This window comes from Dysidea avara, chromosome 13, assembly GCF_963678975.1.
Source record: "Dysidea avara chromosome 13, odDysAvar1.4, whole genome shotgun sequence".
Classification (NCBI taxonomy): domain Eukaryota; kingdom Metazoa; phylum Porifera; class Demospongiae; order Dictyoceratida; family Dysideidae; genus Dysidea; species Dysidea avara.
The window spans coordinates 5,851,508-5,877,732 of record NC_089284.1 but is presented as its reverse complement, the minus strand read 5'-3'; the positions used below and the strand labels follow the sequence as shown (position 1 = coordinate 5,877,732).

Here is a 26,225-nt window from a genome sequence, read left to right as displayed (position 1 = left end):
GAGTCTCTGGAAGGACTCGATGAGATTTATCTAATTTTGTGCTCTTTGGCATAATGTGATGTACTGAACATATAGTAAATTTTGTAGAGATGAACTATGTATAGACTTCAGTATTATGATATCTGATGACATCAATTGTATCATGGTATACAGTTCCTTTAATCACAATCCAGAGTTGTTGAATCAGTGACAGATCTAGAGTAGATGTGTAATTTGCAGTGGAACCTGTCTAAGCTGATTAGTAGCCTTCAGGACAAAGTTTCTTGTTACATGTCTCACCAAAATGTAAAGTTGGATGCAAGTGTCACATTCGCATACTGGATGTATTGATCTAAGCATTTGCAGTATAAGGCCACTTCAACTAAATCTTGTGTTTCTCAGGCCAAACTCAGCTAAATACAGACGGGTTGGTAGGTCAAAATAATTTCTGCTGGCTGAAGACAATGAAGAGTAATTTGTATGTCAAATGGTAGCTAAACTACATTATGATTGCTGTGGCACTTGTCTAATTTAGTTGTTCCTCACTTTGTGATGGGCTTACAAGGTAGTACTCTTGATGTTATTTTTGAAGGGTGAATAATGAAGATCAAGGCCTAGAAGTGAGTTCAAAATTTTAACTATTACATAAACACTCTAATAGAACACACAACATGTTATAAGTTGTATACAAGGAACACACATACCAACAGGGTAACAAAGTTCAGCAGTCTTGACTCCAAACAGGAATTTATCAAGAAAGCATCATACCATTGTCCCAAGTATATATACGCATGTGGAACATGTTTTGTGTGTAACTGGAGTTGCTTAAATTTTGAACTTGACAGGCTGAGGCCCATCACTGCAGCCACCGTCATTACATTCAGCTTCCTCTTCCTTATCAACTTGGCTCTCTAGTTGTTGTAGAGCTTCCTTGTCATGTGAGATCTCTAATGCCTTGAGTACATCTTCGTTGGGTACGTGTTCGCCAGGCCACTCTTGTCTGAACTCTAGCAATACACACTCTCCACCTTTTGACACCACTAGGGCCCCACCACACTGGAAGCCATCACCACTTAAGTTGCCAGATATACCTTGGGCCCTAGCCTACAAGAGAATGTATAAATTACAACAGGGCTCAATATTCTCTGCCTTGCCTACAAGGGAATGTATAAATTGCAACAGCTAGGACTAGAGGTTTCTGTGTATAATATTTTCTCCATACCTGTGAAAGACCAGTTCTCATGGCCTGTGTAAAAAAAGCTCTCAAAATTGAAAAGATGCCAAGCCTATAAAAATTATTTTCATTCATAGTAAACCACATTTTACTGATTACCGCTTATACTCAAGGTCTTTATAAATCTGCTTCATCTCATCAATATATACAGCTGGAAAAAGAAACAGTATAGTTATTATAACATCCATTTCTTCTATTTCTTACAGCCAGCAAAATATTGGTGTTCCAGAAATTCTTCTACTCCAAGTCTTTCAGGGCCAATTGCAATTAAGTTAACATTGTTGGCATCTAACTGAGGCTTGATGACGCTGATCTTACGTGCACCAAGCCTGCACAGTTGTCATCCAAACCGTCGGAGCAACACTATCACTGCAGCCTGCTCCTTCCAAAATTTCTCCATGCTGATGTGCTGCAAAAACAGAAGCGTGCAATTTAACAGGTTGCAAGTCTGTGTACGTGTAATATTATTTTGTGCATTGCCAATATGCTTTTCTATTAAAGTTAGTTATCACTTTCAAGGCGAAACAGCAGGTATTTACATTACATAAGGATATTATGCTAACGTTAGATAACGCCCTGCAACACAGATAAAGCCAAGGTTGCGCAATCTTAAACAGTTGTTGTTCCTTCTGACAAGGAACTACAAACAGCACGTGAATATTTTAGCTTACAATTCACAAACCGTATTTGTTCGAGGGTCCAGCACTAGAGTTTTCGCAATTTTCGACAGTCTCGGTACTCCAGCTACTGCCATCGTGACGTCTCCTTAGTGAGTGTGACCTGATCACGTGATCATAGTGTTTTATAGTCTTAATGTTTTAGTGCAGTGTTTTCATGGCTTCGAGGGGCAAAAGCGAAACAGAAAAGTTGAAAAAGAACCTGGAAGAGCAGCTAGACAGACTAGTTGCACAACTTTCAGATTTGGAAGAAGCTAAGTAAGACGTCAGACGTAGAGTATAAGCACCTTACCGTTACGATGGTTTTTATTTGCATCGACCAGAGAAGATTTGGATAAAGATGAGTATGAAGAGACGAAACAGGAGACACTGGAGCAGTTGCGAGAGTTTAACGAGTCACTTAAGAAAATGATGGCGGGAGACATGACGCTGGTAGACGAGCTGAGCAGATGGCAACTGGTGAGGTTGTACATAATGTACACAAGTCATTAATAACCAGGTAATCTGATGCAACAATTGTTCCAGGCTACCCAAGCTGCCATAAGCGAGGCATTCAAGACTCCAGAGGTCATTCGTATGTTTGCAAAGAAGCAGCCTGGACAGCTACGACAAAGATTAAATGATGTTAGTCAACTAATGTTCTGTGCTGTTTACATATTTTTCTCAGATGTCGCGTGATGTTAAAATGGGCAAGCTTTCACAGGATATCTTCACCCAACAATCTGTTGAAATCTTAGTTGCATTACGCAAACTTGGAGAAAAGGTAAGACATTTATTAAAAGAAATGCATTGTGATGTACAACATGCATGGTAGCTTTCTGCTGCTGAAATGGATTTCTTAACGACCCATACAAATGCTGCACTCAGTGAATTTGAGAAGGTTTCTGATGTTACAAGTGAGCCATCAAGCATTGTGTAAAGTTGGAAGTGTTTATCCTGTGTGCTTTATTAGGTGGAGAAAAGGTTTTGGCAACAGCAAGTGCACAAGTCAAACAAGCCCAGAAATGAACACACCGTGTGTACTAATTTCATTTAAAGATTTCCATTTCATAAATTTTACATTGATGTACGTTTTGAACACCTTCTCACTAGCTAATACAATGACTTACCTTCAATAACCCACAGTGAATAGTTCACGTGTGTAAAAATCATTTTAGCACTTTATGTTCAAAAGTACAAAATTACTAATGTCACAAGTTAATACAAGAGTTTATATATAGTGATTGAATGTGATGGAACTGTTTTTAACGTATCAACAAAAAGGGAAAACTCCATTCATTGACTAAATAAGCTCCTAATGGTCACTTAGGCATATTTTTAATAGCAATGGCAGCTTCTTCACCCATAGCTGACAGTACTGTGACCATATATTGACTGTCTGTATCCTTTGCTTTTTCTACAATTTCCTTTCCAAGATCTCCATCAGGCACACGAATGTCATCCCTAATTTCACCACTATCATCCATGAGACTCAAAAACCCATCATCAGAAGTATCACATAACTGGGTTATAATATGGGTAATAACAAGTGAATCAATTGTGGCAATCTTACCTGATAATCATGGCGACGAACATGGGGGACGTCCATGTTATGTGTGGAAGGACAGATATCTTCATATTTCTTGGTGGTAAATATGTCTATGCCAACAAGATGCACCTGCACCAAAGAAATCGTATGTGTGGTTTGGTGAACAGAATAATAGCCAGTGCGGGGCTTTACCTTGGCGTGTCCGTGTTTTCCCGTTTTGGAAGTAGACATTTCCACAATCTTACATGGACGATTTTTAAGCATCACAAATCCGTTCTTCCTGAGAGAAGAGCATTGAGCTGGATAGGTTTTGGAAGCACCAGCATCTCCGGATGAAAAATCTTGATCATCCGCCATTTCTACATCGTCATTACGAAAAGTTTCAATACAAAGGTTAAACACAAGACAGCAAAACACCGGTTAACTATTTTACTCTACACCACCAACTGACACTACAGAACTCCCTTTTTAACCTCACCTTGTCTCACAGAACCAACCACACTACTCCTTTGCCGGCAACGTGACACAAGAAGAACGTCACAGTTAGGACACGTGAACTTCTAAAAATTATCTCTGAAAGATGCAGATAGGACTTTTATACAGTATGAAGACCCTCTCACATCAGTTGTCCCCGTGGCGCAATGGATTAGCGCATTGGACTTCTAATTCAAAGGTTGCGGGTTCGAGTCCCGCCGGGGATGCATTGTTTTTCTTTTTCGCATAGACCTTTTTGTGCACACTTTTTAGCGGTGCGCATTTTAAAGAAATTTTATCGATTTTACTATGAATCGGTGCTTTTTAGCTGTGAGAGGTAAGTTTATCCTTTTTTACTGCACGTTGATGACACTGTCTATGCAGGTAGTGGTATCGGATTTGGCACTACACGTTTCGCAGTATGCAGAAAAGCTATACCACAAGCTCAACCAAAACTTTGCCACACTAATGTGACTTCTCCAACAGGATGCCAAGACTTTAAGCTGTTTATGAAGAAGTTTCCACCCGTGTGTTGTTCGGGACATTCAGTATTAAGTGAAACACTGAAGGAAACAGGTAGTGTAGAGTTCAATGGTTTTGAAGAGACTGCTGATGAAGAGGAGGAGGCTCAAGCATCTATGTGGACAAGCAGTGTAGTGAAAAAACGTAGAAAGAAAATGAATAAGCACAAGTACAAGAAACGGAAAAGACGAGATCGGTATAAAACTAAAAAGAAGTAACTAACATCATGTTAATGTCATTCAATCACTGCATTGCAAAAAAATCACACACACATTAATATAAATTATTTATGCTTTTTGTCAGTGTCTAACAAACGTGAGCTTCTTCTTAGATTAAGGGGTGGCTTGTGGGCTGCTTTGCTTTTCTGCCGGGTCTTTCTTGTTGCTACTTGTTCCTTGGCTGGTGTTGAGCCAGGGGTTGGCATGGGATGTAAACATACTGTATCATAAATAGGCCCAATCCGTGGAGAAGCTTTGGTTCTGCTTCTGTTTAAAGAAAGAAAACAATTTAGTTGCAGACAGACAATATTTGCACTTACCGAGTAAGATAACTTTTTGATAAAGGTTCTGATATCCGAGCCTTCTTGCTAGAATCCTTTTTTTCAGTGACAGTTGTCATATCAGTGGTTGTGTCAGTGATTGCTGTTGTGTCAGTGATTGATGTGTTGGTGACTGTAGTTGTGTCAGTGATTGCTGTTGTGTCAGTGATTGATGTGTTGGTGACTGTAGTTGTGTCAGTGATTGATGTGTTGGTGACTGTAGTTGTGTCAGAGACTGTTGTGTCGGCAGCCACTGGGTCTACACTCATTTCTGACATTGACTCGCTGAATAGTTGCACTTTAGTAGTGTTGTCAGTCAAAGTGTCCCGATAAAGACTGCTGCCAGTCCTCCTGCGTTGGCTACGTGTCAGTGGAGGAGAGAAGGGAAACGTCATAGTGGGTGAATGTTCACTAGCTCCCTTTGCACTCATTTGACTATCATTCACTGGCTTTTCTGGTGACAGCAGCTGCACTGGGGGACTAAACTTGTACCCTTGAGTCAGATTACTGGTGTTATGTAGGTTCATGCTAGTAGTAGTGCTGACTTTAAATGAAGGAGGCGATGGTGTTTGGTGGTACTTTGCTTTTCTGACAGAAACTGTCCCCCTTGCTATGGATGCTTTCAACAGGCTGCCAGGGCTATCAATCTTCTGTAACAACACTCTGGCAGATTTTGTGACAGATTGTGGCGGAATGTTTATATCAGTGGTTAGTCTTTCATCAAGTGGAAGTAAAGCAGCACGTTTCAGTTCACTAGGATCTTGTGGAGGTGATATTTGTCTGATGGATGCAGTCTCATTGTAGTTCATCGGGGATCTGGCGGTCACCTCGTATTGTGCCACCACACCAATGTCTTGTCTTGTAGTGTCCGGCTCTGCCACATAACCAATGGCATTGTCACGATCTCCTGAAGAACCTGTGAAACTGACATGTTCCGTGACTGAACTAGTAATGTTATCCTGTTCTACAGTAAGGCTGTCAGGTGATTTGGAAAGCAAGCTGTGCTGCTGTTTCAAAGATGTCGCAATGTCTTTAGGTGACATTGTAGGTGACAGAAAATCCATTAGTCTTATATGGGGAGACGGTACAGGGGGAGAAACCTGGGTTGTTTCTGGGGCTTGTGATTCTGATGGTGAATCATCTGTTGCAGTAAGATCAACAACATCAGTTTCATCAGCAGTGAAATTGAAAGCAAACGGCTTTGGTGTGCTGCCAGCTCCCCTTTTATTCACTTCAGCAGGTGGGGAGTAGAATTCTTCATCTTCTCCACTACTGATGCACACGGGAGAATCCAACATACTACTACCTTTCCTATATGACCAAAACCAGCAATATAACTTATACACAACAAGGTGGCACCTCGCATGGAATAAAGGGTACATTACAAATACCTCCACTTAATTTACAAGAATGAAATTTTATATTTAGCTCCAAACAAAGGACTATAATATTAGAGAAAAGAAATGGTTTTGTAAGTGCCATTTATAAAGAGGTAAGTATCTTACATAACATTGCTGGAACGTGGTGGTGAATCTGGTGACATTGACGCTGCAAACCTATGTGACAAACCAGTCAATCAGCAATGAAAACAAAAGTACACAAGTATACCTTATCTTTCGCACACTAGGTTGTGTATTGGCCAAGGCCTCATGGGTGCCGGTGGTTACAGCTGGAGTTGCAGTACGCGACTTTAGAATAGGCTGCGGAGGTAATCTAAGTGAGCTGGCTGGCTTGAAGCTTGTATTGATGACTGGTGATTTCTTCATTGATGGTGTTCTCAAACATTCATGCAACTCAATAGGCTTGAGCTGTTTCAAGTTGTTCACTTTCTCCATTAAAGACACAATTGACGGAGCAGTAGACACATCGGTAGGACCAGCAGACTCATCCACCAACATTATATCATCATCATCTTGATACTCCATCATGCTTGACTGTTGCTGAGGAGTTTTACGAGTGGAGGTCAGTAGGAGAGATACTGGAGTAGCTATGTTAGGTCTTGGTTTAATTCTAACAGTACTCCGCTGTATTGAGCAAACAGGACTGCTGACAAAAGGCTCACTAGTAATGATAGTGTCTGTCTGGGCAGTTGAAAAGGGTGTGGCTGGTAGAGGTATGGCAGGTTTATGGAACTGGTTTTTTGGTAGTTGATGTTGCTTGGTTTCACCCACCTTTTGCATCACCATGGAAACATAATGTGCCTGTGACAACACTTTGGCTTGACTCTCACGAGCTACAACAATGGACATGGGCTGTGGGTGGGCTGTAAAAAGAATAGATTAAACAATCATGTGTTGAACAGGGAGGTACATAAATATTAGGGCTGAAACAATCATGGTTTTTTGGTATTCGAGTACTCTCTGAGTTAACAATCGAGTACTCATGAATACTAGCTACTATATACCCATCCATTTGACATGTTTTATATTTACTTTAAGCAGTTTATAGCTTTCTAAAGTAACAACTGTAATAACAATGATAGTTATGATACACACACTACTACTACAGTACTGATGATAGTGTTCCTGACAAGAAATTATGCCAATCAAACCCTATAGTCTTCATTGTGTCACTCCCTGATGGTAAATGCATCATGTGAGCTGGGTCTGAACTTAACCCGATTTTACTATCCAAGTACCAAAATCCTTAATGAGTTCTCGAGTATTTGTAGTATTTGTTTCAGCCCTAATAAATATTATGCAGCAATATTGTAACAAGGCCATATAACATTACCACATCTATGTACATACATGGCACAGGCAGTAAAGGTGGTGGTTGGGTAGGCTGATTCAAAGCTAGGTTCCTCAGACAAGCAGGTAGGGCTCTGGCAAAACCATCCACTATGGCATTACGTCTGGCACTTCTCTCCCACACCTGAGGATCATGCAGCGTCCTCATGCGTTTATTCAACTGTGCATTAGTTCGTATAGCATCTATGTAACGTGATCGTTGCAGATGGAACATCACCAATAGCTCTAGACAACATAGGGAGGGATGTTCTTCCAGGTAGTCACACAAAGCTGCATCCTCTTCAGTTGTCAACAGCTGGGTCACCAACAAGCTTAGCTTCTTAGCTGCATAAAAATGCACACAAAAAAGTAAACATTATACAAGTTCCCTGTGAACTCTTACAGGTATTACACACAAGTATGCATAGCTACAACGCTCAAAACTACTACCTTACATAGCTACATACCTTTTTGACACTTGTCTAGGAAACAGCTGTACAGATCATGTTCTGAATCACTACCCTTTCTCACAACACTCAGAGCATCAGACAGTCGACCAACTGCCACTAACACATCAATATGGAGTAGCATCTTCTCCCGACTATTGTCACCAGATGGATCACGTGAGCTGAACATGCTGGCAAACTTCAATGCTTGGTGGGCACCATCTAGAATAATGGAAAATAGTTTATGATACCAAACAGTCAAACTGCAAAGCATAGCTAAGGGACCATGACCAATACAATGTACATAATGTGGTGCTACCCTTGATTCCATTGTTTTAGGCTGTATTTGCAAGCCCCAAAGCCACAAGTAGTATCATTCTATGCAATACCTAGTACATTACTTGTTATTCACGAATGTTGCATTAAAACATGACTGTTCTATTAGAGTGTACAATCAATACCTAATATACAGTTGTATTATAATTATCTCTATGGCCCCTACTGGAGAAGAAAGCAGTGAGCTACGTATGTACCATAATTTGTGTGATGCAGATACCACAACACAAGGCATACCATTGTCCATGAAGCTCCTTATGATGGCAGGGTACAACAAGAATATCACGTCATTGACCGGTTGAGTAGGGACATGACACAGCAACTTTCTACCAGCCTCCTAATGATACAGGAGTTATAAATTAACAGAGATTTCTTGTAAGATGGATACACACACGCACACAGGCATGTAAGCAAGCACATGTACACACACCTCAACAGAACCATGGTCAAGATGCCATAGACCTTCAGCAAAGTTAGCCAGCTGGGTTGGAACACAGAACTCTTTTGCGTAACTGGCCACTAACTGACTGGGCAGCTGGAACACAGCGTTACTGGTATCAGACATTGTATTGAGGTCAGTGAGATAGTACATCATCTGTAGTGATGGTAGTTAAGGATGATGTGATGGTTTAATAATAACAAGAACTTAACCAGAAAAACAGCATTAAAACAAACCAGATGAAATAACACAAAGACAATAACTTTTGATGAATTATAGTGCCCAACAGTTTAATCAGGAAAGTGGTTACAGAAGGTATATGCAAATGTAAGAGTTTTAACTGCACGAATAAGGCTAACAGCTGAAAACCCGACCAGTTCATTAGATCTACAGTAAAATGTGAATGTCAAAAAAGTGAGGACACGAGGACTGTGCGATAATGATAAAACCTATATTTCAATAATTTTCAATTAAAACTCAATCACTCAGTCCTAGAGGGCACCCATGTAATCCAGACACATAGTTGAAGTCACGAAGCTGGAAAATCTGGACACCTTGGTATGAGGTCTCCACCTTACAGTATGCAAGTCTCGCTATACACAAGCTGTTATCCACTACACAAAGGATACAACACAGTGTTGTAGGCTGGTGTTCTGGGTGGCATAGATGTTGATCAACTGTTCAATGCTGGCTGGTGGGTAGAACGTGCCATCACCATTATCCACCATGAATTCTCCACACCCCAGTTTGTCATGTAGTATGTCCACCATCAGGGAGTAGCTGTGTGGGTGACACAGTGTGACAACAAGTCAGTACATTAACATGTCACCCACAACGACCTATATAAAGTCCTCATCATGATAGAATGGCTATTTACATACTGTATCTTTTGATGTCATTACGGATGTCATCCCACTAGCCTCAGGATGGTAATAGATTGTTACAGGGTTTTTCCCGTAACACTTGTTAGTTTGCATCCGCCATTCCGTTGATTACATGTGTTAAACAGTATTTCATAAAGTAGTGCCTTTAGGAGAGACCTCGTTGTTTGTGTTCTCGTTTGTATATCAGTTACCTGATATACACAAACATGAGTGTATTTGTTCTCTAACTTAGTTTCTGATTTGTGAAAAATCCTAGGGACAATACACAGTGGTTCTTACCTGGACTCCATTGGCTGTTTCTTATGTCTCAATTGAGTGTAGAGTTTCTTTAACTTCTCCAGCGGATAATACAAGCAATGAGCACCTTCATCTGCAGAAAAAAATTCTATAGTTGCAATGCTAGAAATTCTCAAGCAACAACCATAATATTTTCAAATAGTTAGCGCATGAAATTTTCATATGTGGTTTTAGGAAAACAGCAAAATTAACCTAGCCTCACAACAGATGTCAATCATGCTTACCAGCAGCTTGAGGTACCACTTTATTTCCAATACACCAGAGGGTCACTTCCAACATATTCTTGTGCACTGCACAGCCATGACACTTGGTCAATAGATCAGTATAGCCTGTAGGAACAATGTGACACATCAATAAACATATATACTGGCAATGTTTGGGACATATTTCATAGGGCCACCGTAATTAAGATTTTTCTATTCAAACTTATCAATAATAGTGTTCCTTGTTTGGTGTTCCCTCCCAGGCAGTCACCTTGTTCAGTCATTGGTGTGGATGATGTCTCCAGGAGCACCTGGAAGAGACGGGTGAGGTGTGCTAGGGAGCGGTGGACCTGTAGTAACTGCTGCATAAGACAATCACCAATCCTGGTACCATCAAACAGAGGCTGGCCTGCACATAGGGGGACAATACAGTACGTATATTGGTAGTCCTATTTTACTACCCTATAAGGGCAGTCCCCATTTTCATGACTTACATAATTCATCCTTCTCCTGTTTCAGTTGCATTAGTTTTAGCCATGCCCATTCAAGCAGTGCAGACAGTGTACATCCCTCAGTTGTCAGAGCTAAAATAACACAATAGCTAATGTATAGTGCTCTATAATACACATGTGCTGATGATGCTACAGCTTGTTATTGGCCATTTTCTGAGCAAACTTTTTTGGATGGATAACTTAGATAGAACCTTACCAAACTCAACTCTGAAAATGTTTGTTTATTAAAGTAGTGAGTGCTCTATTAGAGTATATGCCATATAATAGGTTGTTTTCAAAGGAAATTCTCAAAACGATTTTCGAAGGTTTTATTTTTGTACTCCAGCTACCCACACATCAGTGCATCACACATGATGTTTACGTAATCGAATTCATAAGCAATCGTTAATAGTTGCTATAAATAATTAAACCACTGAAAACATGGCTACGATTCCAATGAGCACACTAAATCAAAGTTGATACAGTTGTATGAGGTTACGATGTGTACCATGGAGCAGGTTATTGTTGAAAGATCCAAACTGTTTTGAAGCTACTAATAAATTTCTGTGATTGTGAAATCTGTAAGACACTAACGATTTCTCTATAATTCTATCATCACTGTGGCAAAAGTTACGAAAACTTATAATTTAGATAAAAGTATGCTCACTTGATGAAAGTATAAGAAATTTGGTCTGTCAGCAGAAAGCATTGCGAGTAAAGCTTCAATTCAAGGCTAATCGCTGTACGGTATAAAGAAATATGGTATGCTAGCTTACAGATGCGAAATTTGTTATGACAATTTTGCTGTAGACATTTGAAGGATATACCATCATTGCTGACCAAGAAAATATTCAATTGCTTCCAAGACTCCCTATAATCATGACAACATTGATGGCAGAACCCAGATGACAATCATACATGAATTGTCTTACTACCAAGGTTTATAAGTAACAGGACTCTTTGCCAATGCCAGCAGTATCTCCACAAACCATTCCACCAGGAAGCAATGCGGTTGCATTTAGTGCAGTGTGTTTTGAAATGTTACATAATAAGCTAGTAACTAGACAGGTTGTCTGTGACAATATTACACTATACAATTATGGTGGATGATGTAGTTTTGCAATTTCATTCATTCTATTTTGGAACTGTCCAGAACCATAAACTAGTTTTTTCGTGGTTACCATACATGCCAGTTTTTGAGTTGAGTTTGACCATTGGTTGTTGCACTCCTGTGAAAGTCATATATACTTTCCTCTGCTTTAAATTTGCCACTGGCACCAATATTTTTGGCAGCCCATTCAACATTGTCATTAGCTGCTTTTATTACCTTTGCTTTAACTTCCTTAGACAATGGTCCATCAGGATCAGGAAGCTTGTTTGATATCTTAAAGCAGCAATGCAAAGACACAGCAGTAGCTACATGCGCCAGTAGCATGGTGATCAAATTAGCTTTCCAGCAATTGATTTTGGTAATTAAAGATAGCAATTTCGAAAGAGTTTAATTTTCGAAGAGCCCATGGTTTTCTAAAAATTCAAAAACAAAATTCATTCACAAATATGTTAAAATTTTAATTGCTTGCAAGTTGATTGCCTTTACCACACTACTTTTAGACTTTATGGACTTCGCAGTTCCGGGTGGTCCCCAGGGGTTCAAATAACTGGGGCTCTTCTGCATATAAACACAATATGTGACCAGATTTGCAAAAAGTACCATTTTCGCACAAAAATCAAAATGCATTTATGTCATCAGTTAGCTGGGCTATTACACTAATAATTTCCTACTGCCACTCTGCTGGATCTGCTGCTCTGGAGCTCTGTGAACCCACGGTTGCCCTGATACCATTTTGGCTTTGCTGGAACAGCTCTTGTGGACTTGGCCAGACAGCATCAGTAGGCTGGATTGCTTTGGGGATAAATGCCTACGAATAGCTCCACTTGTGGTGAAATGTTTGGTAACTACAACTTTAGCCATTACCGAGCTAGGATCAATTGAATACTTCAAACATCTATATCTACGTATTGCACAATGTGCAAAGGTACCTTTTTGCAAAATTGGGTTACAGATGGAGAATCTAAGTACTAAAATCCCCACTATTAACACTGTTGTTGACATACACAAGTACCTCCTGTGGTCCAAGACTTAGCACATGAGTAAAGGATGGAGAAGAAATCCCTTTCCAGTGCCAGATCAAGAAGGGATCGTCGCTGTAACTACACAAAACAAACAACAACATACAGTTTAAGGTCTGCTCAGTCATATACATACTTTCACTTGTTTTTGTTTACATCATGTAGTGTACACTGAACTGTACTAGCTAAAATATATATTAGGGAAGGGAGGGAGACTTAAATTCCTACTCCAATGTAATTTCAGGGAGTTTATAAACAGTGGAATGGACTACTGGAATGGTGGAATAGTGGAATGGTGGAGTGAAATTTTTAAAAGTTCATCACATCCAAATAAGGGCTCAAATTCCTGAAAGCCAGCCCAATTACATACTTTCAGCATTCTTGTGGCTCATGTACTGTACTGAATGAAGTCATTTCTGAACACAGTGCAACATAATTTTGCAAACAAAATTAATGATTGACACACAGAGTTATTAACAAGTTAGCCTGGTTAGATAGGTGACCTTATTACAGTATATGCACACTTTACATTGTGATGTATACGTTCAGACTATGACGTCACTGGTTGGCAAACACCCAAATACTAGCCAGAGGGAAAAGAATTTTCACACACATTGTCGGCCAATAGGTTAAAGAAATAAGGAAGAACTAAGAACCAAGTTGTTTCGAGACAAAGCTTACGTGCTCAAAGACTTGCCAACCATGTGGCTCGGTGCTGCTCTGCACTAAGTAGACAGTGTGCACTTATGTATACATGTATGCACATTTAACTGCAGGTTAACTATGGTAGTAGAACGAGTATGCCTGGCTCTGCAAGCCAGGAAGGTACGAAAGAGCCAACCTCTTGCAATCATTCTTAAAATTTGGGCACGCACTTCAAAGCCTTGACTAGCAGCCAGCTCAGTTGCAATAAACAAATTCAATAGTTGCTTTCCCCTCCCACCCACATTGTTTCCATTAGCCTTCTGGTTAATGTGATATATGTAGTTATGGTTGCTCTTACAGTGGTGTGTGATATGGGGGATCACCTTCAGTAACTCTAGGATCATTTTATTAATGTAGTTGGCTGTACTTACAATTCAATAGGGTTGCACTGTGTTCAGAACTGACTCATTCACTACAGTACATGAACCACAAGAATGGTAAAAGTGTGTAATTGGGCTGGCTATTAGGAATTTGAGCTCTTATTTGGGGATATTGAGCTTTAAAAATTTCATTCCACCATTCCACTATTCCACCATTCCAGTAGTCCATTCCACCGTTTATACACTCCCGTAATTTCATAATACAGACAGTAATATATTCTAAATAATTTTTTGCATGCCTTTGTTACATACAGGTATAGTCTGCCTTCATGCATGATTTGGTATTCACTGCCACAAAGCCTCATTATATTATGTTATTCTAACAGATGCACACCTCAACATTTACTGGCTGCTCCATATCGCCATGGTGATCAGACAAGTGTGGTAGCAGGTTCAGAGCCATACACTGAGAGTACACTTCAGTAGGGTTATCCATTGATGATGAACCAAGTGACACAAACTTGCTGAGTACCTGAACGAACATGATATACATCTAGATGATAAGCACAATACATTAACATTTCCTCCTAAAACCAAACAGCAAAAACCCCTACTACAAGTTTGAGGGACTTGCAGCTGGGCAACATTTTTTTATTACAAATGACTGATCCCACAAATTTGAGGGGTAAAAGTTTCATGAACCACTGATCAGATCATCTGAATCTTAGCCTGAACTTGTGCTTTAGATACTGAGGTGGAAGATTTTTTTTCATGATTTTTGCATTTGACATTCCATTTTGCAAAAATTAATTCATGAATTGCTACCAGCTAATTACATCCAGTACACTATACACTATCCGTGCAGTATGTGACAGTGTAATAAGATGCTAGTGGTGGAACATTGCATAACTTACAGCTTCCTGCAGCCCCAATATCTGACAGTTCTGCAGGCCAGTGGAGTATACACAGGTGATATCTATGGCACACAACAAGGAGAGAGGCTAACACATTAACACAAGGACACTAATAGCAGTAATAGGATTGTGACTATAAGCCCATAACTGGGGGTACTATAAATAGATATACGAACACGTTCTTGACCAATGGTTTTCATGCGCTTTTGCTTCCACAACAATGTAAAAGTATTCACTCACCAAATGAAATTGATGATGGCCACAAATGGGACTCACATATTGGTGGCGGGGAATAAAATCGCGACACTCTAGTCACAGCAGCACCCTAGAGGAACACACAAAATATCAATCTACTGTTTGCATAGGAAATAAAACAAACAAAAAAAATGACTTTGTGCACACAAAAGGATGAAAGAAAAAAGGCTAAGTTTATGTGGAGGAAGCACAAGGCAAACAACTCAATACCAGACAAGACTTACGATCAGTGGACACTGTGCCTCTCCAACTGCTGTGCTTAGAGAGTGAAATGTCACAAACGAGCACACCTTTGATGTAGCTGCTTTCTCCCATCGTATGTTCCTTGGCATCTGAGCATAGTACCAGCGATTGAGATCAAACACTCCAATGTGGTACACTTTCCCAGAATCTGCTGACTGTGCCTCCCAAACAAACATCATCACAGTGAGATCAACTGCTGCAGCGAAGATCCTGGTTAATGATGTAATGGGTAGCCCCCACCCCCTCACCTGTTGTAGCTGCAGGGTCCTTGCTGTACAGACCAGGTGCTGTAGAGCAGCTGATAAGGTGACTGCCAGCTAATATCTTTTTGGAAGGGATGTATGGATGACTGGACAGTGGTAGCTCCAGTTTAGAGGCACATCCAATGAGAATCTAAGGACAACATTATTATGTAGTGGACTGTTGTACAACCATATTATAGACCATGTAATACTACGCACACACTCACACTTACCCCATACTGACTACCAGACCTCGGCTCAAAGGCCAACTGATACATGATCATCCTTGATCCATATGCTGGGCTACACACATTCATTATCACAAGCACACATCACATACACTACACGGTACATACCTGTGCTCCTTATCAATAGCACTATGACCTACCCACAGAAACAAGTACTTTCTGGGATCATTTTCTGGTTCCTGTTAATATATACAGTTGGTAACTCAAAACCAGTCAGTAGCCAAACACAAGCACTTATTACCTGTAGCACAAAGTGGGATGCAGCCGCCAGAGGGTTGGCCTGGTTAATCGTGGAGCTGAACCTGTTGAACAACATGAAACAGGTTCAATGGAATGGGTGTATGATAGTCACAACAGCTCACGTACACTAGAGACAGGTTGTGCAGGCTGAAGATCTGGAAGCAACCAAAGTTATAGCCAACAGCTTGGGAGTTTGTCTGGGATAAATACGCCACAGCAGTGACCTGCACTGAACCTGTTAAAACAAAGTCACCACTTGTCAAACAAAGGAAGCAGAATAAAATTGTAATAAGTCCATACAATACATAATTGTCACTGTACACAATTGTTTTCATAGGCAAACAGATATTGTAAATTCCTCTGAGTCTTGTGTTATCTATTACAGTTAGTGTAGCAATTTAAGCGGTCTACACATCTTAGTTTATGGTAGCAAAAGTTGTCCACTTACCCAATTGTAAGGGCAACACACTACAATTTTAGATGTTAACATATGGCCAATAGTTTCGATATAGATTCAATTATACAATACAATACAACGAAAACTGTTGATCAGGTCACTGTATATTAGGGTCACCTTTCTAAATTGGCCATTGCAATAATACCAAATGTGTCATTTGTGCACAAAGTGGCCAGCTACACCTACTATTAAGATCAGGGAATTTTGGCCCCCAACAGGCAACAGGCATAGTCAGGTTTCATTGTATTAATTTCGATTACACAATCGTATTGTCCGCTTACCTGTAGGAAAATTCCCATACTCTGCACCATCAGCAGACCTGTACATAAATTTTCCACTACGCTTTGTGCTGTGTCCTACAAAAATACCAACAAAAGCAGTATAATTTATATGCATTATGTATTTCCTGGTAAGTAGTTTGTAGGCATTATGTATTACAGTGAACGTGTCTCAAAAACCATCTGCATAAAGGCCAACTTTAAATTCCCAAAAGACAAGTTTATACAATAATCCACCTGTCCATTACAGCCACCTCCCCAAAAAAATCTTGGCCCATAAGTGACTGGCACAGAGAACGAGTGCATATACACAAATTCTGAGGTGGAAAATTAATCCTTCTAATATTTCTTGTATTGCTGAGTGATTTAACAAAATTTTCAATTTTCTTACTGTTTAGATTGTAGTAAACATGAACACCACTCTTCAGTAACTGTCGGCGTGCAACTTTTGGAGAATCTTTAGGATTAATCTCTCGCAAAGAAACCGGGGTACAGATCTTTTCATCAAGGCACTTCTTCATGTTAATGTCCATCTGCATGTCAACCATAAGTACAAAACCTCCAGAACATCCGAACGAAGCAACTCCATGGAATGCACTCATCAACGAATAAGCAGAAAGAGTAGCAGCACCACTGGTGTTACACATTGCTGTAATTTTAACTGGGAGTTCTATAATTTTTACCAGTCTGTTAAAATTCAGCAAACACACTACACTGCTGTTGCCACTGTGGATGACTGTTAGATAATAAATCTTCCCGTGTTCATCCTCAACTTCGCATACATCGCATATTACAGCAGACTTGGTTCTTTTGTACTCCCAGTAGTACGCCACTTGTCCAGTGTCGCGGTTAAAAAATTCTACAACGTTCTGGGTAGCTTTCCATATTCTCTTGCTCTTTTCTAACCACCCAACACTAGAGTGCTCATTGTCAAGATACCAGGTTTGAAATCCAATCATAGGAGAAACATGAAATGCTTCTGAATTACTCATTTATATTTTGCAAACGAAAAATTCCGCTCTTACCGGTAATTTGTGCACTTTAATTGGAATCAACCACACGTGAGTTATCGGTTTTAGCACGCTGGCGACTTTAAAATGGCGTCTGATTTTTGAAAAGTTGGGAACGTGAAGTAATGGCCGCAGACGTTCTACACCCTAGTCAATACTCTTATCAAGTTATAAAGACTTTTTCAGCTGGAGATGAAATTAAACAGTTGCTAAGGTCACAAAGAGCTCCTGTGGCAAGAAGAATCGTCGACTACCATTCTTCCGCGTTTAGACATATAAAGGTGAGGGGATTTAGGTTGAAAATAACAACATACTTGTTACAATTTTTCCCTGCGTACGTAGGATAGAATATGGCAGAAGAGAGGGTATACCACTCCCGCCATTCAGCCAGACGCGTTGTACAGTGGAGCTGTAAGTTCTCACTAGACACAATCCAAAACTACGTAATCGTCATAGCAATAGCTTTCCGCCATTTTGAATGGGGTCAGTATCAATTATTACGGTTGTGCTACATTGAAATCCAATGATGAATAAAGCTCGAACTAGGGGATATTGTCAAACAATTGGCTGTGGAGGTCTTCAAGGTTGTAAATTGGTTAGGGGCAGGTGGTTATCAGGGTTGAACAAGGCGTGAAGCATCGACAGCACAAATTGCCTTGTTGGCCCACACAGGAAGCACTGCGAAGTAAATAGATAGTATTTTAGTCCATTACTGCGGTAAATTATTATGATAGTAGCCGTAGTAGCAGCTGACCATCCAGGCGCTCCTTGTACAGGCAGAGGAGGTTGGACACGATACAAGCGCTTCTGAAATTTATTACTGTTAATTGCATATTTCTAATATGTGACGAGGAGTAAGTGATAGAAGAAATGTTTAGCAATATCCACACCACATTACCTTGTGCTTCTTAAGATGAACAGCGAATTCTTATTGCAAGGCGGGTGTGCGAGTTTCTAATTCTCTTTTCAATTCTCTGTGAGGCCAAGCTAGCAGCGTCCGCTTTTCTTTTTCAATACCCTGAGAGGTTTTGTTAGCATGCACATTGCTGTCTTCGACAATTATTGTGCTTAAATACACATACATAAGGTGTCCCTATAGTATTACACATGGATTCCACCCAGCAAACGTTTACACACGTGATCCCCATAGATTTCAAGGGCGATTTGCGTGCCTGGAGTAATGGGGTTGACTGGCTGAAAAGACTAAACCTGCACTCTCGAATGGTATTTGTGCACTCTCGAATGGTATTTGTGCACTCTCGAATGGTATTTGTGCACTCTCGAATGGTATTTGTGCACTCTCGAATGGTATTTGTGCACTCTCGAATGGTAGTTGTGCACTCTCGAATGGTAGTTGTGCACTCTCGAATGGTATTTGTGCACTCTCGAATGGTATTTGTGCACTCTCGAATGGTATTTGTGCACTCTCGAATGGTATTTGTGCACTCTCGAATGGTATTTGTGCACTCTCGAATGGTATTTGTGAAAACTTCCTTAAACGCTTGGTTAAACTTTCAATACAAAATGTATGCGCTCACCAACCTCCTCTGCTGTACAGGTAAACAAGGGAATTAGTGTCGTGCCTTGTTTCATCACCTGATAATCACCTGCCTTTAGCCAGAACAAGGAATTTACAGCATTGAAAGCCTCCATGGGCTATTGTTTGACAATACCACTTAGTTCGAGCTTTCTTCATCGCTGAATTTCAATGCAGTGCAGTCAGTGATTATTGAAATTGGCCCCATTCAAAATGGCATCCGAAAAGTAGGCGTGGTTTTGGATAGTGTCTCTTGTTTATAGTGTTACATCACTACACACACTTGTTTGTTGTGTAGCACAAAACATTTTAATGCTTCCTGTATACTCCATAGGTTGGCATTCCATCAAATTTTGAGTTGTGTTTGTCAAGTTCTGTCACCACCAAATACATCAAGATGATGCACAATAAAGTGAAGTCACCGATATTTTGTGCCCAGGTGAGTTTGTTATGCTGTGTTTGGTGTGGTAATGTATTGCTGTATTATATGTAGTGGGACCCTGATGGTCGCAGGTTGGTCACTGGTGCTGCTAGTGGAGAATATACTTTATGGAATGCAATAAATTTTAGCTTTGAAGCTTTATTACAAGTGAGTGTGTCTGTCTGTCTACTTGTAGTGTGTGTGGGTGTGTCTGTCTGTCTACTTGTAGTGTGTGTGGGTGTGTCTGTCTGTACTTGTAGTGTGTGTGTGAGTGTGTCTGTCTGTCTACTTGCAGTGTGTGTGAGTGTGTCTGTCTGTCTACTTGTAGTGTGTGTGAGTGTGTCTGTCTGTCTATTTGTAGTGTGTGTGAGTGTGTCTGTCTGTCTATTTGTAGTGTGTGTGAGTGTGTCTGTCTGTCTACTTGTAGTGTGTGTGAGTGTGTCTGTCTGTCTACTTGTAGTGTGTGTGTGTGTCTGTCTGTCTACTTGTAGTGTGTGCGTGAGTGTGTCTGTCTGTCTACTTGTAGTGTGAGTGTGTCTGTCTGTCTACTTGTAGTGTGTGAGTGTGTCTGTCTGTCTACTTGTAGTGTGAGTGTGTCTGTCTGTCTGTCTACTTGTAGTGTGTGTGTCTACTTGTAGTGTGTTTGTGTGTGTGTGTGTGTGTGTGTGTGTGTGTGTGTGTGTGTGTGTGTGTGTGTGTGTGTGTGTGTGTGTGTGTGAATAATAGTCACAAACAATTCAGTTTATGGACATATGATTGTCAATTTGCATGTTCTGACATAACCAAATAGATCTCTGCATTTGAGGATAGATGCATGTGTTAAGATATGTACTATAACAGTGGAGGTATGCCGAAATTATATTCAGCACATCTATATTAGAGTGCTCCGCCATAATTATGTATTTGTACCGTTTAATCATTGGACATCTCAGGGGGTCCATTTTGAGGGTTTCTATTTTTCAGCTAAATAAGTCACATATAAATGGTTAAATAGATTTTGGCATGCTGAAATTGTGTTACCATTCTTAATTAACACAGGCCCATGATGCGCCAATACGGAGTATGAGCTGGAGTCATGGCCATGAGTGGTTAATATCATCAGATGATCGAGGATTTGTGAAGTACTGGCAGAGCAACATGAACAATGTGCACACATTTCAGGCACACAGCGATCCCGTTCGCTGCCACAGGTGGGGAGAGGATGATGCACAACATCAACTACTACAGCCGCAGCACAGACGTTGCAGCCATTGTGGTGTTGTTATATTATATAGTAGTGTTGTTTGTGTCAGCTTGTGTTGTTACATAATTCTTAATTGCATTTCACACTGCACTTTAATTAATGATCACCTCATTAAATTTATTTTTGGGAATATTATATACTAGTATAGTTCCAAAGTACTAGCTAATTACAAACATGTAGTGATATTTACATAATATTTGTGAATATAGCACAACAATATTGTTAGTATATATTTTATTTGTATGGTTCATGATGCAGTGGAGCCTGTCTAAGCTAGTCTCACCTTCCAGGCCAAGATTTCTTTGTCTTACTAGGCAGGTGGCTACTTTAGACAGGTCTCGCTTGGGAAATTTAAATGTGGTCACTAAGACAGGTTTCACTGTATGTAGCAAAATAGGAATTCATCGTAGCAATATTGGTGTTGAAATTCTAATTACAACACGTCAACATTAGTACATTAATCACAATGGATTTGTGCGTTCACACAACAGTCTTTCTCCTAATGATTCAAAACTGGTCACTGGTTCAGATGACGGAACAGTCAGAATTTGGGATTTCAGCACTTGTAATGAAGAATTCATACTGCGAGGTTAGGAGGAGACTTCACAGCCTGCTTGGCTATGCAACAATAGAGTAGTTAGTATGTGTGCTATGTGGTGTACCGTTAGGTCATGGAGCTGATGTCAAGTGTATAGACTGGCACCCCAGCAAGTCATTGATCGTATCTGGAAGTAAGGATAACCAACAACCAGTCAAGCTATGGGACCCTAAAGCTGGACAGGGAATATCAACATTGTACGATATTTTTAACAGTATAGTTGTATTGTGCTGTTTTGTGTTTAATAGACAGATGCTGTTTAGGTTACAAGTAGCAATTTATATAATTTTTAAAATAGTCTACACGTTGACGGTGAAGGCCAAGGGTTTATCTAAGTGTTGCATTACACTTTTGTGCACTTGGTTTTATTGAAAAAAGTGGTGGATTTGGTTGCATTCTGTCACATATTTTATTTCTTGTTTGTAACTTGTGTGGACTGCAAGTAAACTATATACGTACTCATGGATCACCTACAACACACATTGTGTTTAAATATTTGTTTTGGTACTGTAAGAGTGAACCGCATTTTTTGAAAAATGTAATTGCTGGTAATCCGCTAACACAAATTTTACTACTGCAGTGTTAAAAGTACAATCATAATATTTAGTCCTTTGTCATAAAAAGCCTTAAATTATGAAGATACAATATAGTAAAATACTAATTTATTTTGTACCTCATTGAATCTAACACAATGTGTTCCTGTTCTTGATTATACAAAGTCTACCAAGGGAGGCTAGTAGCCTTAAAAGCACTTGTCATTGATTAGCTTAGTAGCCATATAACTTGTGTATGCATCAGAAATTTCATAGACCTTGTATAGTTTGCTTATGGTAATGGCATTGTACAGTGAAGAATGGCTGGCTTGTTATATGGTTGTACTGTGTAGGCACTTACACAAGGGAGCTGTGCAGGATGTCAAGTGGAATGCCAATGGAAACTGGATGATAACTGCTTCACGAGACAACCTTATCAAGGTGTTGGACATTCGGGCCATGAAGGAGATGTATGTGTTAAGAGGCCACCGTCGTGATGTGAACAGTAAGTGTACTACTATCTGATAACTTGTGGAAACGGTTTCTGATTTTCAGCTCTGGAGTGGCATCCAATTCATGAGTGTTTATTTGCCAGTGGTGGATCTGATGGAGCAGTATACTTTTGGATTGTTGGGTAAGTTGTCAATAAAGTTATTGAATAATAATATTATTGTTTTAAATTATTTATATAGAAATGTACGTGATGTTGGATGTATAGAGACTGCACATGATGGTTTTATTTGGGACCTTGACTGGCACCCACTAGGTCATGTGTTGTGTTCAGCATCAAATGATCATACTTGGTAAGTCATCAATGTGTGTTTGTATATTGTTTACCTGAAGTATTTTTCTTGCAGTAAATTGTGGACACGTAACAAGCCAGGGGATGAAATGACTGACAAGTATAACACATCAAGTCATCACGCTGCTGCGGATAGTACCGAACTTGGTTAGATGCTAAAACTGCATTGTTGTTGTTTTATTCATTTCTTTTTTGACAATACAGATATTTCAAGTGTTGGACTGCCTGGAATTGGTTACACAAAGCAGCAGCAACAGCAGAACACTTCTATAACGCTTCCTCCTCCTTCAAGAGTACATCAACAATCAGATATTGGTGTAACTGACTCGAGGGATATTGGCATCAAAATAGAGTCTGGTGCTATAAGTGTCCCAGTGTTGGGTAAAGATTTAGTGTTAACTGAGAAAGACTTAATTAACATTGCAAACACAATTAGCTCAACAAATCGTGACACATTACACGAAGTGGCCCCACAGCCACTCCCTAATGCACAACAACCACTGCCACCACAATTGCCTGTTAATAATCTACCACCTTTTGAGCCAAGGAGGAACTTTAACCAAGGTCCTAGTGATGTTCCTTGGGAAACTAACTATCCACCGAGACCACCACCACCACCACCACCACATGGAGACTGGAACCAACCACCAATTGGTCCACCTGGCAGGGAAGAGTTCAATAGGCCACCCCCCAAAGAATGGGGAGAGTTTCCACCTCCAGAATTTCGACGGTTTCATGGTAGGCCTAATGAGTGGGTGCATCCTAGTAGACGCCCTGAAGGTGGTTGGGGGTTTGATCAACAGCGAGATCGAAGATGGAAAGGTGACATGCCTGGGCCACATGAATTCCGTAGAGACTTTCGTGGAGACAGAGATCATGGTGGTATGCGTGATTTTCCACCTGAACAGTTTGATGATAGGAGAATACAAGATGGTGGTGAGAGAATGTTTCATCGGTATGATGACCATAACAGACCAAATGATGGGGCCAAATTCCCAACAAGAGATCCTTACAGGTGGGAGAGGGGTGACCAGCCACAACCTAACTGGGGTGGTCAAGAACAGTTTGATGCTAGAACTTCAAACAGTGGCCAACCGCAAAAACCTCCATTTCCTGATCAGCAGCAACAACAACCTGGCTGTGAAGAAGATAGTGGAAGACAACAACAGACAGCTCTTGAAAATAAACAGGGTCTAAATCAGCAAGGGTTTGATCCCTCTAAAGGTCCAATGAATGTGCCAACTGATGTGGCTAAAGGACCAATTCCTCAGCAGCAATATGGTGGACAAGGTGGTCAAGATCAATTGCACACAGCTGCTCCACTGAATCAACCACTACAGTTTGATGCAGGAAGAGCCATCAATGATCAAGGTCAGAGACCACCAAGTCAACCAATCAGGAGGCCTGATGGTTCTTTCCAAGGAGTCCCACCAGGCCACCATATGCCGGGACAGCAGGGTTCAGGTGGTCCTCCCTCTAGAGGTTTACCTAATCAACAAGTCAGGGACCCAAGGATGGAAGGATTGCAAGGAGGTCCACCAAAGCAACCAAACTTTCCTGATGAACACAAACAGCAAGTTCCTATGGGCAGACCTCCAGCCCCAGACAGACCATTTGATAGAGGTGATGGTCCTCCTCCACAGGTGATGCCTTCTGGACCTGGAGGACCGAGTTCTCAGCCACAGCAACCTCCAAGAGGCCCTAGAAACCGAGAAGCTGCTTGGCTCCAAGATGCTAACCAGTTTAATGCCTCAAGGGCAGGCCCAAGAAGTAATGTTCCACCTGGCCAGCAACAGCATTTTGATGCTACGAGAAGCCAAGACAATTCTTTTCCTGCCAATGTGACTTTCCCACCATCAAATGTGCCACCACCTAATGTTCCATTTGATCCTACTAAACCACCACCTTTTATGCCAAATCAACCACCACCACCTTTCAGAAACCAAGAGCAGATGCCACCACTTTTAGAGGGTCTATCTAGACCCCAAATGCATGCCATTCCACACCAAGAACCTTCATTACGTGGCCACCCTCCTGAAGGACTGGGAATGGATGTCCCAAAGAGGCAAGAACAGTTTGTTCAGAAGAGTCTCAAGCAGCATGATTCTACTGCTCCACCTTGGAGTGCTGCAGCAGCTGCTACCAAACCTATTGAACAACCTATGGGTGGTTTGTTTAATGATCAGCCAACCAACCAGCAAATACAGAATTTGTTGAATGCTAGAACACTGCTCCCAACTCCACCTCAAGACGGTGGTAGTAAGCCATCAGATAATGTACCGACATCTGTTCCAACTGAAGGATTTCACAAACCTCCATTTAGTGACAAAGGCCCTGGGCAGATGATTGATCCAAGAATTCAGAATGCCAGACAAGATAATATGAGCTTCGATCCTAGAATGGGACAGAACATAAACCAAAGAGGAGACGTAAGACAGCAGCAACAACAACCCCCACAAGGAGATATGAACATGATAATGCCCCCTGATCGGAGAACACGTGATTTCAGGATGGAAGGTGGCAGACCAGATATGAGACCAATGGGGCAGAACTTTGACCCAAGAATGAGACCTGGAAGAGAAGAGGGTGGTCACCCTCCACAACAAGAATTCCAGTTGAGTCGTGAGAGAGATATGATCCAAGAGCCACCATGGAGTAGTGGTGGCATGGACCGGGGGCAGCCTCATGATTTTCAGGAGGACAAGAGACGGACTCTTTTACCTCCACCAATTATGCTGCATAATGATGAAGATACCAACAGTCATCCTCCAGGGAGGCAGGGTGAGTTTCCTGACGATGGCCGAAGACGAGATCAACGATTTGATGACTACCGTGGTGAAAAGTCCTGGCATGGGAGACCTGATTATGACAGAGGTAGACGTGACCCACAGCGTGAGCCAAGACGTTCACCTCCACGTAGAAATAGTGCCAGTGATAGACCACCAACCAAGAGACCTCGGAGGGATAAAGAACCATCTAATCGTCATGTTGGTGAAAGGGATAGAGAGAGAAACAACGATAAAGAAAAGGACAGAAAACCAGAAAGAAGTAGAGGAAATGATAAACCCAAATCCAATGATAGATCCACTGAAAAAACTGTAGGTTCTGAAAAACCAAGAAATTCCTAGTTTTCGTTGTTGCTATTGTTGTCAACATTCATTGTAAACTTGTGTTTTTTTTGTAAGTGTCTGTGGTTAATTCATGTGTTTTATGTAGTATTTCAATGAAAATGTAAGCATTCAATAAAATCCATTATTTACTCCAAGAATGTC

The 26,225-nt window shown here is 40.7% G+C and overlaps 5 protein-coding genes, 1 long non-coding RNA gene and 1 other non-coding gene across 11 annotated transcripts; 4 read left to right on the top strand and 3 right to left on the bottom strand.

Annotated features, from left to right (window-relative positions):
• Nucleotides 1-600: 600 nt before the first annotated feature.
• Nucleotides 601-2,036, bottom strand: LOC136242602 (prostamide/prostaglandin F synthase-like). Its single transcript, XM_066034044.1, has 5 exons — nucleotides 1,896-2,036; nucleotides 1,418-1,622; nucleotides 1,313-1,364; nucleotides 1,202-1,265; nucleotides 601-1,083 (listed from the first exon to the last, which is right to left on the bottom strand). Exons 3-5 carry the CDS (start codon nucleotides 1,345-1,347, stop codon nucleotides 805-807), a joined length of 378 nt encoding a protein of 125 aa, XP_065890116.1. The 5' UTR covers nucleotides 1,348-1,364; nucleotides 1,418-1,622; nucleotides 1,896-2,036; the 3' UTR covers nucleotides 601-804.
• LOC136242600 (protein LZIC-like) lies at nucleotides 1,994-3,008 on the top strand. Its single transcript, XM_066034041.1, has 6 exons — nucleotides 1,994-2,148; nucleotides 2,214-2,349; nucleotides 2,416-2,514; nucleotides 2,558-2,653; nucleotides 2,705-2,786; nucleotides 2,843-3,008. The coding sequence occupies exons 1-6, from the start codon at nucleotides 2,048-2,050 to the stop codon at nucleotides 2,896-2,898; spliced, it is 570 nt and encodes a 189-aa protein (XP_065890113.1). The 5' UTR covers nucleotides 1,994-2,047; the 3' UTR covers nucleotides 2,899-3,008.
• A 14-nt stretch (nucleotides 3,009-3,022) lies between these two features.
• Nucleotides 3,023-4,010, bottom strand: LOC136242601 (eukaryotic translation initiation factor 5A-1-like). The gene is made up of 4 exons (XM_066034042.1): nucleotides 3,897-4,010; nucleotides 3,611-3,777; nucleotides 3,443-3,547; nucleotides 3,023-3,392 (listed from the first exon to the last, which is right to left on the bottom strand). Exons 2-4 carry the CDS (start codon nucleotides 3,773-3,775, stop codon nucleotides 3,192-3,194), a joined length of 471 nt encoding a protein of 156 aa, XP_065890114.1. The 5' UTR covers nucleotides 3,776-3,777; nucleotides 3,897-4,010; the 3' UTR covers nucleotides 3,023-3,191.
• On the top strand, nucleotides 3,615-4,716 carry LOC136242603 (uncharacterized). The gene is made up of 2 exons (XR_010694584.1): nucleotides 3,615-4,229; nucleotides 4,277-4,716. It is a non-coding gene; the product is annotated as an uncharacterized lncRNA (long non-coding RNA).
• On the top strand, nucleotides 4,046-4,119 carry Trnar-ucu (transfer RNA arginine (anticodon UCU)). Its single transcript has one exon. It is a non-coding gene; the product is annotated as a tRNA-Arg (tRNA).
• Nucleotides 4,630-18,276, bottom strand: LOC136242593 (protein ELYS-like). Of its 5 annotated transcripts, none has more exons than XM_066034034.1 (26): nucleotides 17,201-17,893; nucleotides 16,813-16,887; nucleotides 16,201-16,309; nucleotides 16,076-16,136; nucleotides 15,943-16,013; nucleotides 15,820-15,889; nucleotides 15,593-15,737; nucleotides 15,326-15,540; nucleotides 15,087-15,171; nucleotides 14,847-14,908; nucleotides 14,327-14,464; nucleotides 12,901-12,988; nucleotides 10,781-10,870; nucleotides 10,558-10,695; nucleotides 10,308-10,412; nucleotides 10,066-10,156; nucleotides 9,532-9,682; nucleotides 8,894-9,058; nucleotides 8,701-8,800; nucleotides 8,149-8,349; nucleotides 7,703-8,026; nucleotides 6,561-7,215; nucleotides 6,458-6,508; nucleotides 5,107-6,263; nucleotides 4,953-5,043; nucleotides 4,630-4,899 (listed from the first exon to the last, which is right to left on the bottom strand). In XM_066034034.1, exons 1-26 carry the CDS (start codon nucleotides 17,799-17,801, stop codon nucleotides 4,698-4,700), a joined length of 5,241 nt encoding a protein of 1,746 aa, XP_065890106.1. In that variant the 5' UTR covers nucleotides 17,802-17,893; the 3' UTR covers nucleotides 4,630-4,697. The 5 variants fall into 5 exon arrangements, with proteins under 5 accessions (XP_065890106.1, XP_065890105.1, XP_065890107.1 ...); XM_066034033.1 differs by having other exon boundaries at nucleotides 4,953-5,073; nucleotides 17,201-17,892; XM_066034035.1 differs by lacking the exon at nucleotides 17,201-17,893 and adding an exon at nucleotides 18,134-18,276 and having other exon boundaries at nucleotides 4,953-6,263.
• On the top strand, nucleotides 17,855-26,221 carry LOC136242594 (pre-mRNA 3' end processing protein pfs-2-like). The gene is made up of 12 exons (XM_066034036.1): nucleotides 17,855-18,100; nucleotides 18,162-18,230; nucleotides 19,691-19,795; nucleotides 19,850-19,945; nucleotides 20,816-20,967; nucleotides 21,512-21,609; nucleotides 21,689-21,815; nucleotides 22,505-22,656; nucleotides 22,707-22,785; nucleotides 22,844-22,954; nucleotides 23,009-23,100; nucleotides 23,158-26,221. Exons 1-12 carry the CDS (start codon nucleotides 17,945-17,947, stop codon nucleotides 26,079-26,081), a joined length of 4,161 nt encoding a protein of 1,386 aa, XP_065890108.1. The 5' UTR covers nucleotides 17,855-17,944; the 3' UTR covers nucleotides 26,082-26,221.
• The last annotated feature ends 4 nt before the right edge of the window (nucleotides 26,222-26,225 follow it).

Coding starts and splice junctions, on each gene's coding strand:
- LOC136242602 (XM_066034044.1), bottom strand. CDS start 1,347: ATGAAGCAGATTTATAAAGACCTTGAGTATAAGCG. Junction 1,266..1,312: donor AAAGACCTTGAGTATAAGCG/GTAATCAGTAAA, acceptor TAATTTTTATAG/GCTTGGCATCTTTTCAATTT. Junction 1,084..1,201: donor TGAGAACTGGTCTTTCACAG/GTATGGAGAAAA, acceptor ATTCTCTTGTAG/GCTAGGGCCCAAGGTATATC.
- LOC136242600 (XM_066034041.1), top strand. CDS start 2,048: ATGGCTTCGAGGGGCAAAAGCGAAACAGAAAAGTTGAAAAAGAACCTG. Junction 2,654..2,704: donor TACGCAAACTTGGAGAAAAG/GTAAGACATTTA, acceptor CATGCATGGTAG/CTTTCTGCTGCTGAAATGGA. Junction 2,787..2,842: donor GAAGGTTTCTGATGTTACAA/GTGAGCCATCAA, acceptor GTGCTTTATTAG/GTGGAGAAAAGGTTTTGGCA.
- LOC136242601 (XM_066034042.1), bottom strand. CDS start 3,775: ATGGCGGATGATCAAGATTTTTCATCCGGAGATGCTGGTGCTTCCAAA. Junction 3,548..3,610: donor GAAAACACGGACACGCCAAG/GTAAAGCCCCGC, acceptor TCTTTGGTGCAG/GTGCATCTTGTTGGCATAGA. Junction 3,393..3,442: donor TTCGTCGCCATGATTATCAG/GTAAGATTGCCA, acceptor ATTATAACCCAG/TTATGTGATACTTCTGATGA.
- LOC136242593 (XM_066034031.1), bottom strand. CDS start 17,801: ATGAGTAATTCAGAAGCATTTCATGTTTCTCCTATGATTGGATTTCAA. Junction 10,871..12,900: donor TAAGTCTTGGACCACAGGAG/GTACTTGTGTAT, acceptor GTGTTATTTTAG/CTCTGACAACTGAGGGATGT. Junction 10,413..10,557: donor CACACCAATGACTGAACAAG/GTGACTGCCTGG, acceptor TTGTTCCTACAG/GCTATACTGATCTATTGACC.
- LOC136242594 (XM_066034036.1), top strand. CDS start 17,945: ATGGCCGCAGACGTTCTACACCCTAGTCAATACTCTTATCAAGTTATA. Junction 18,231..19,690: donor ACGCGTTGTACAGTGGAGCT/GTAAGTTCTCAC, acceptor TATACTCCATAG/GTTGGCATTCCATCAAATTT. Junction 21,610..21,688: donor TGAAGAATTCATACTGCGAG/GTTAGGAGGAGA, acceptor GTGTACCGTTAG/GTCATGGAGCTGATGTCAAG.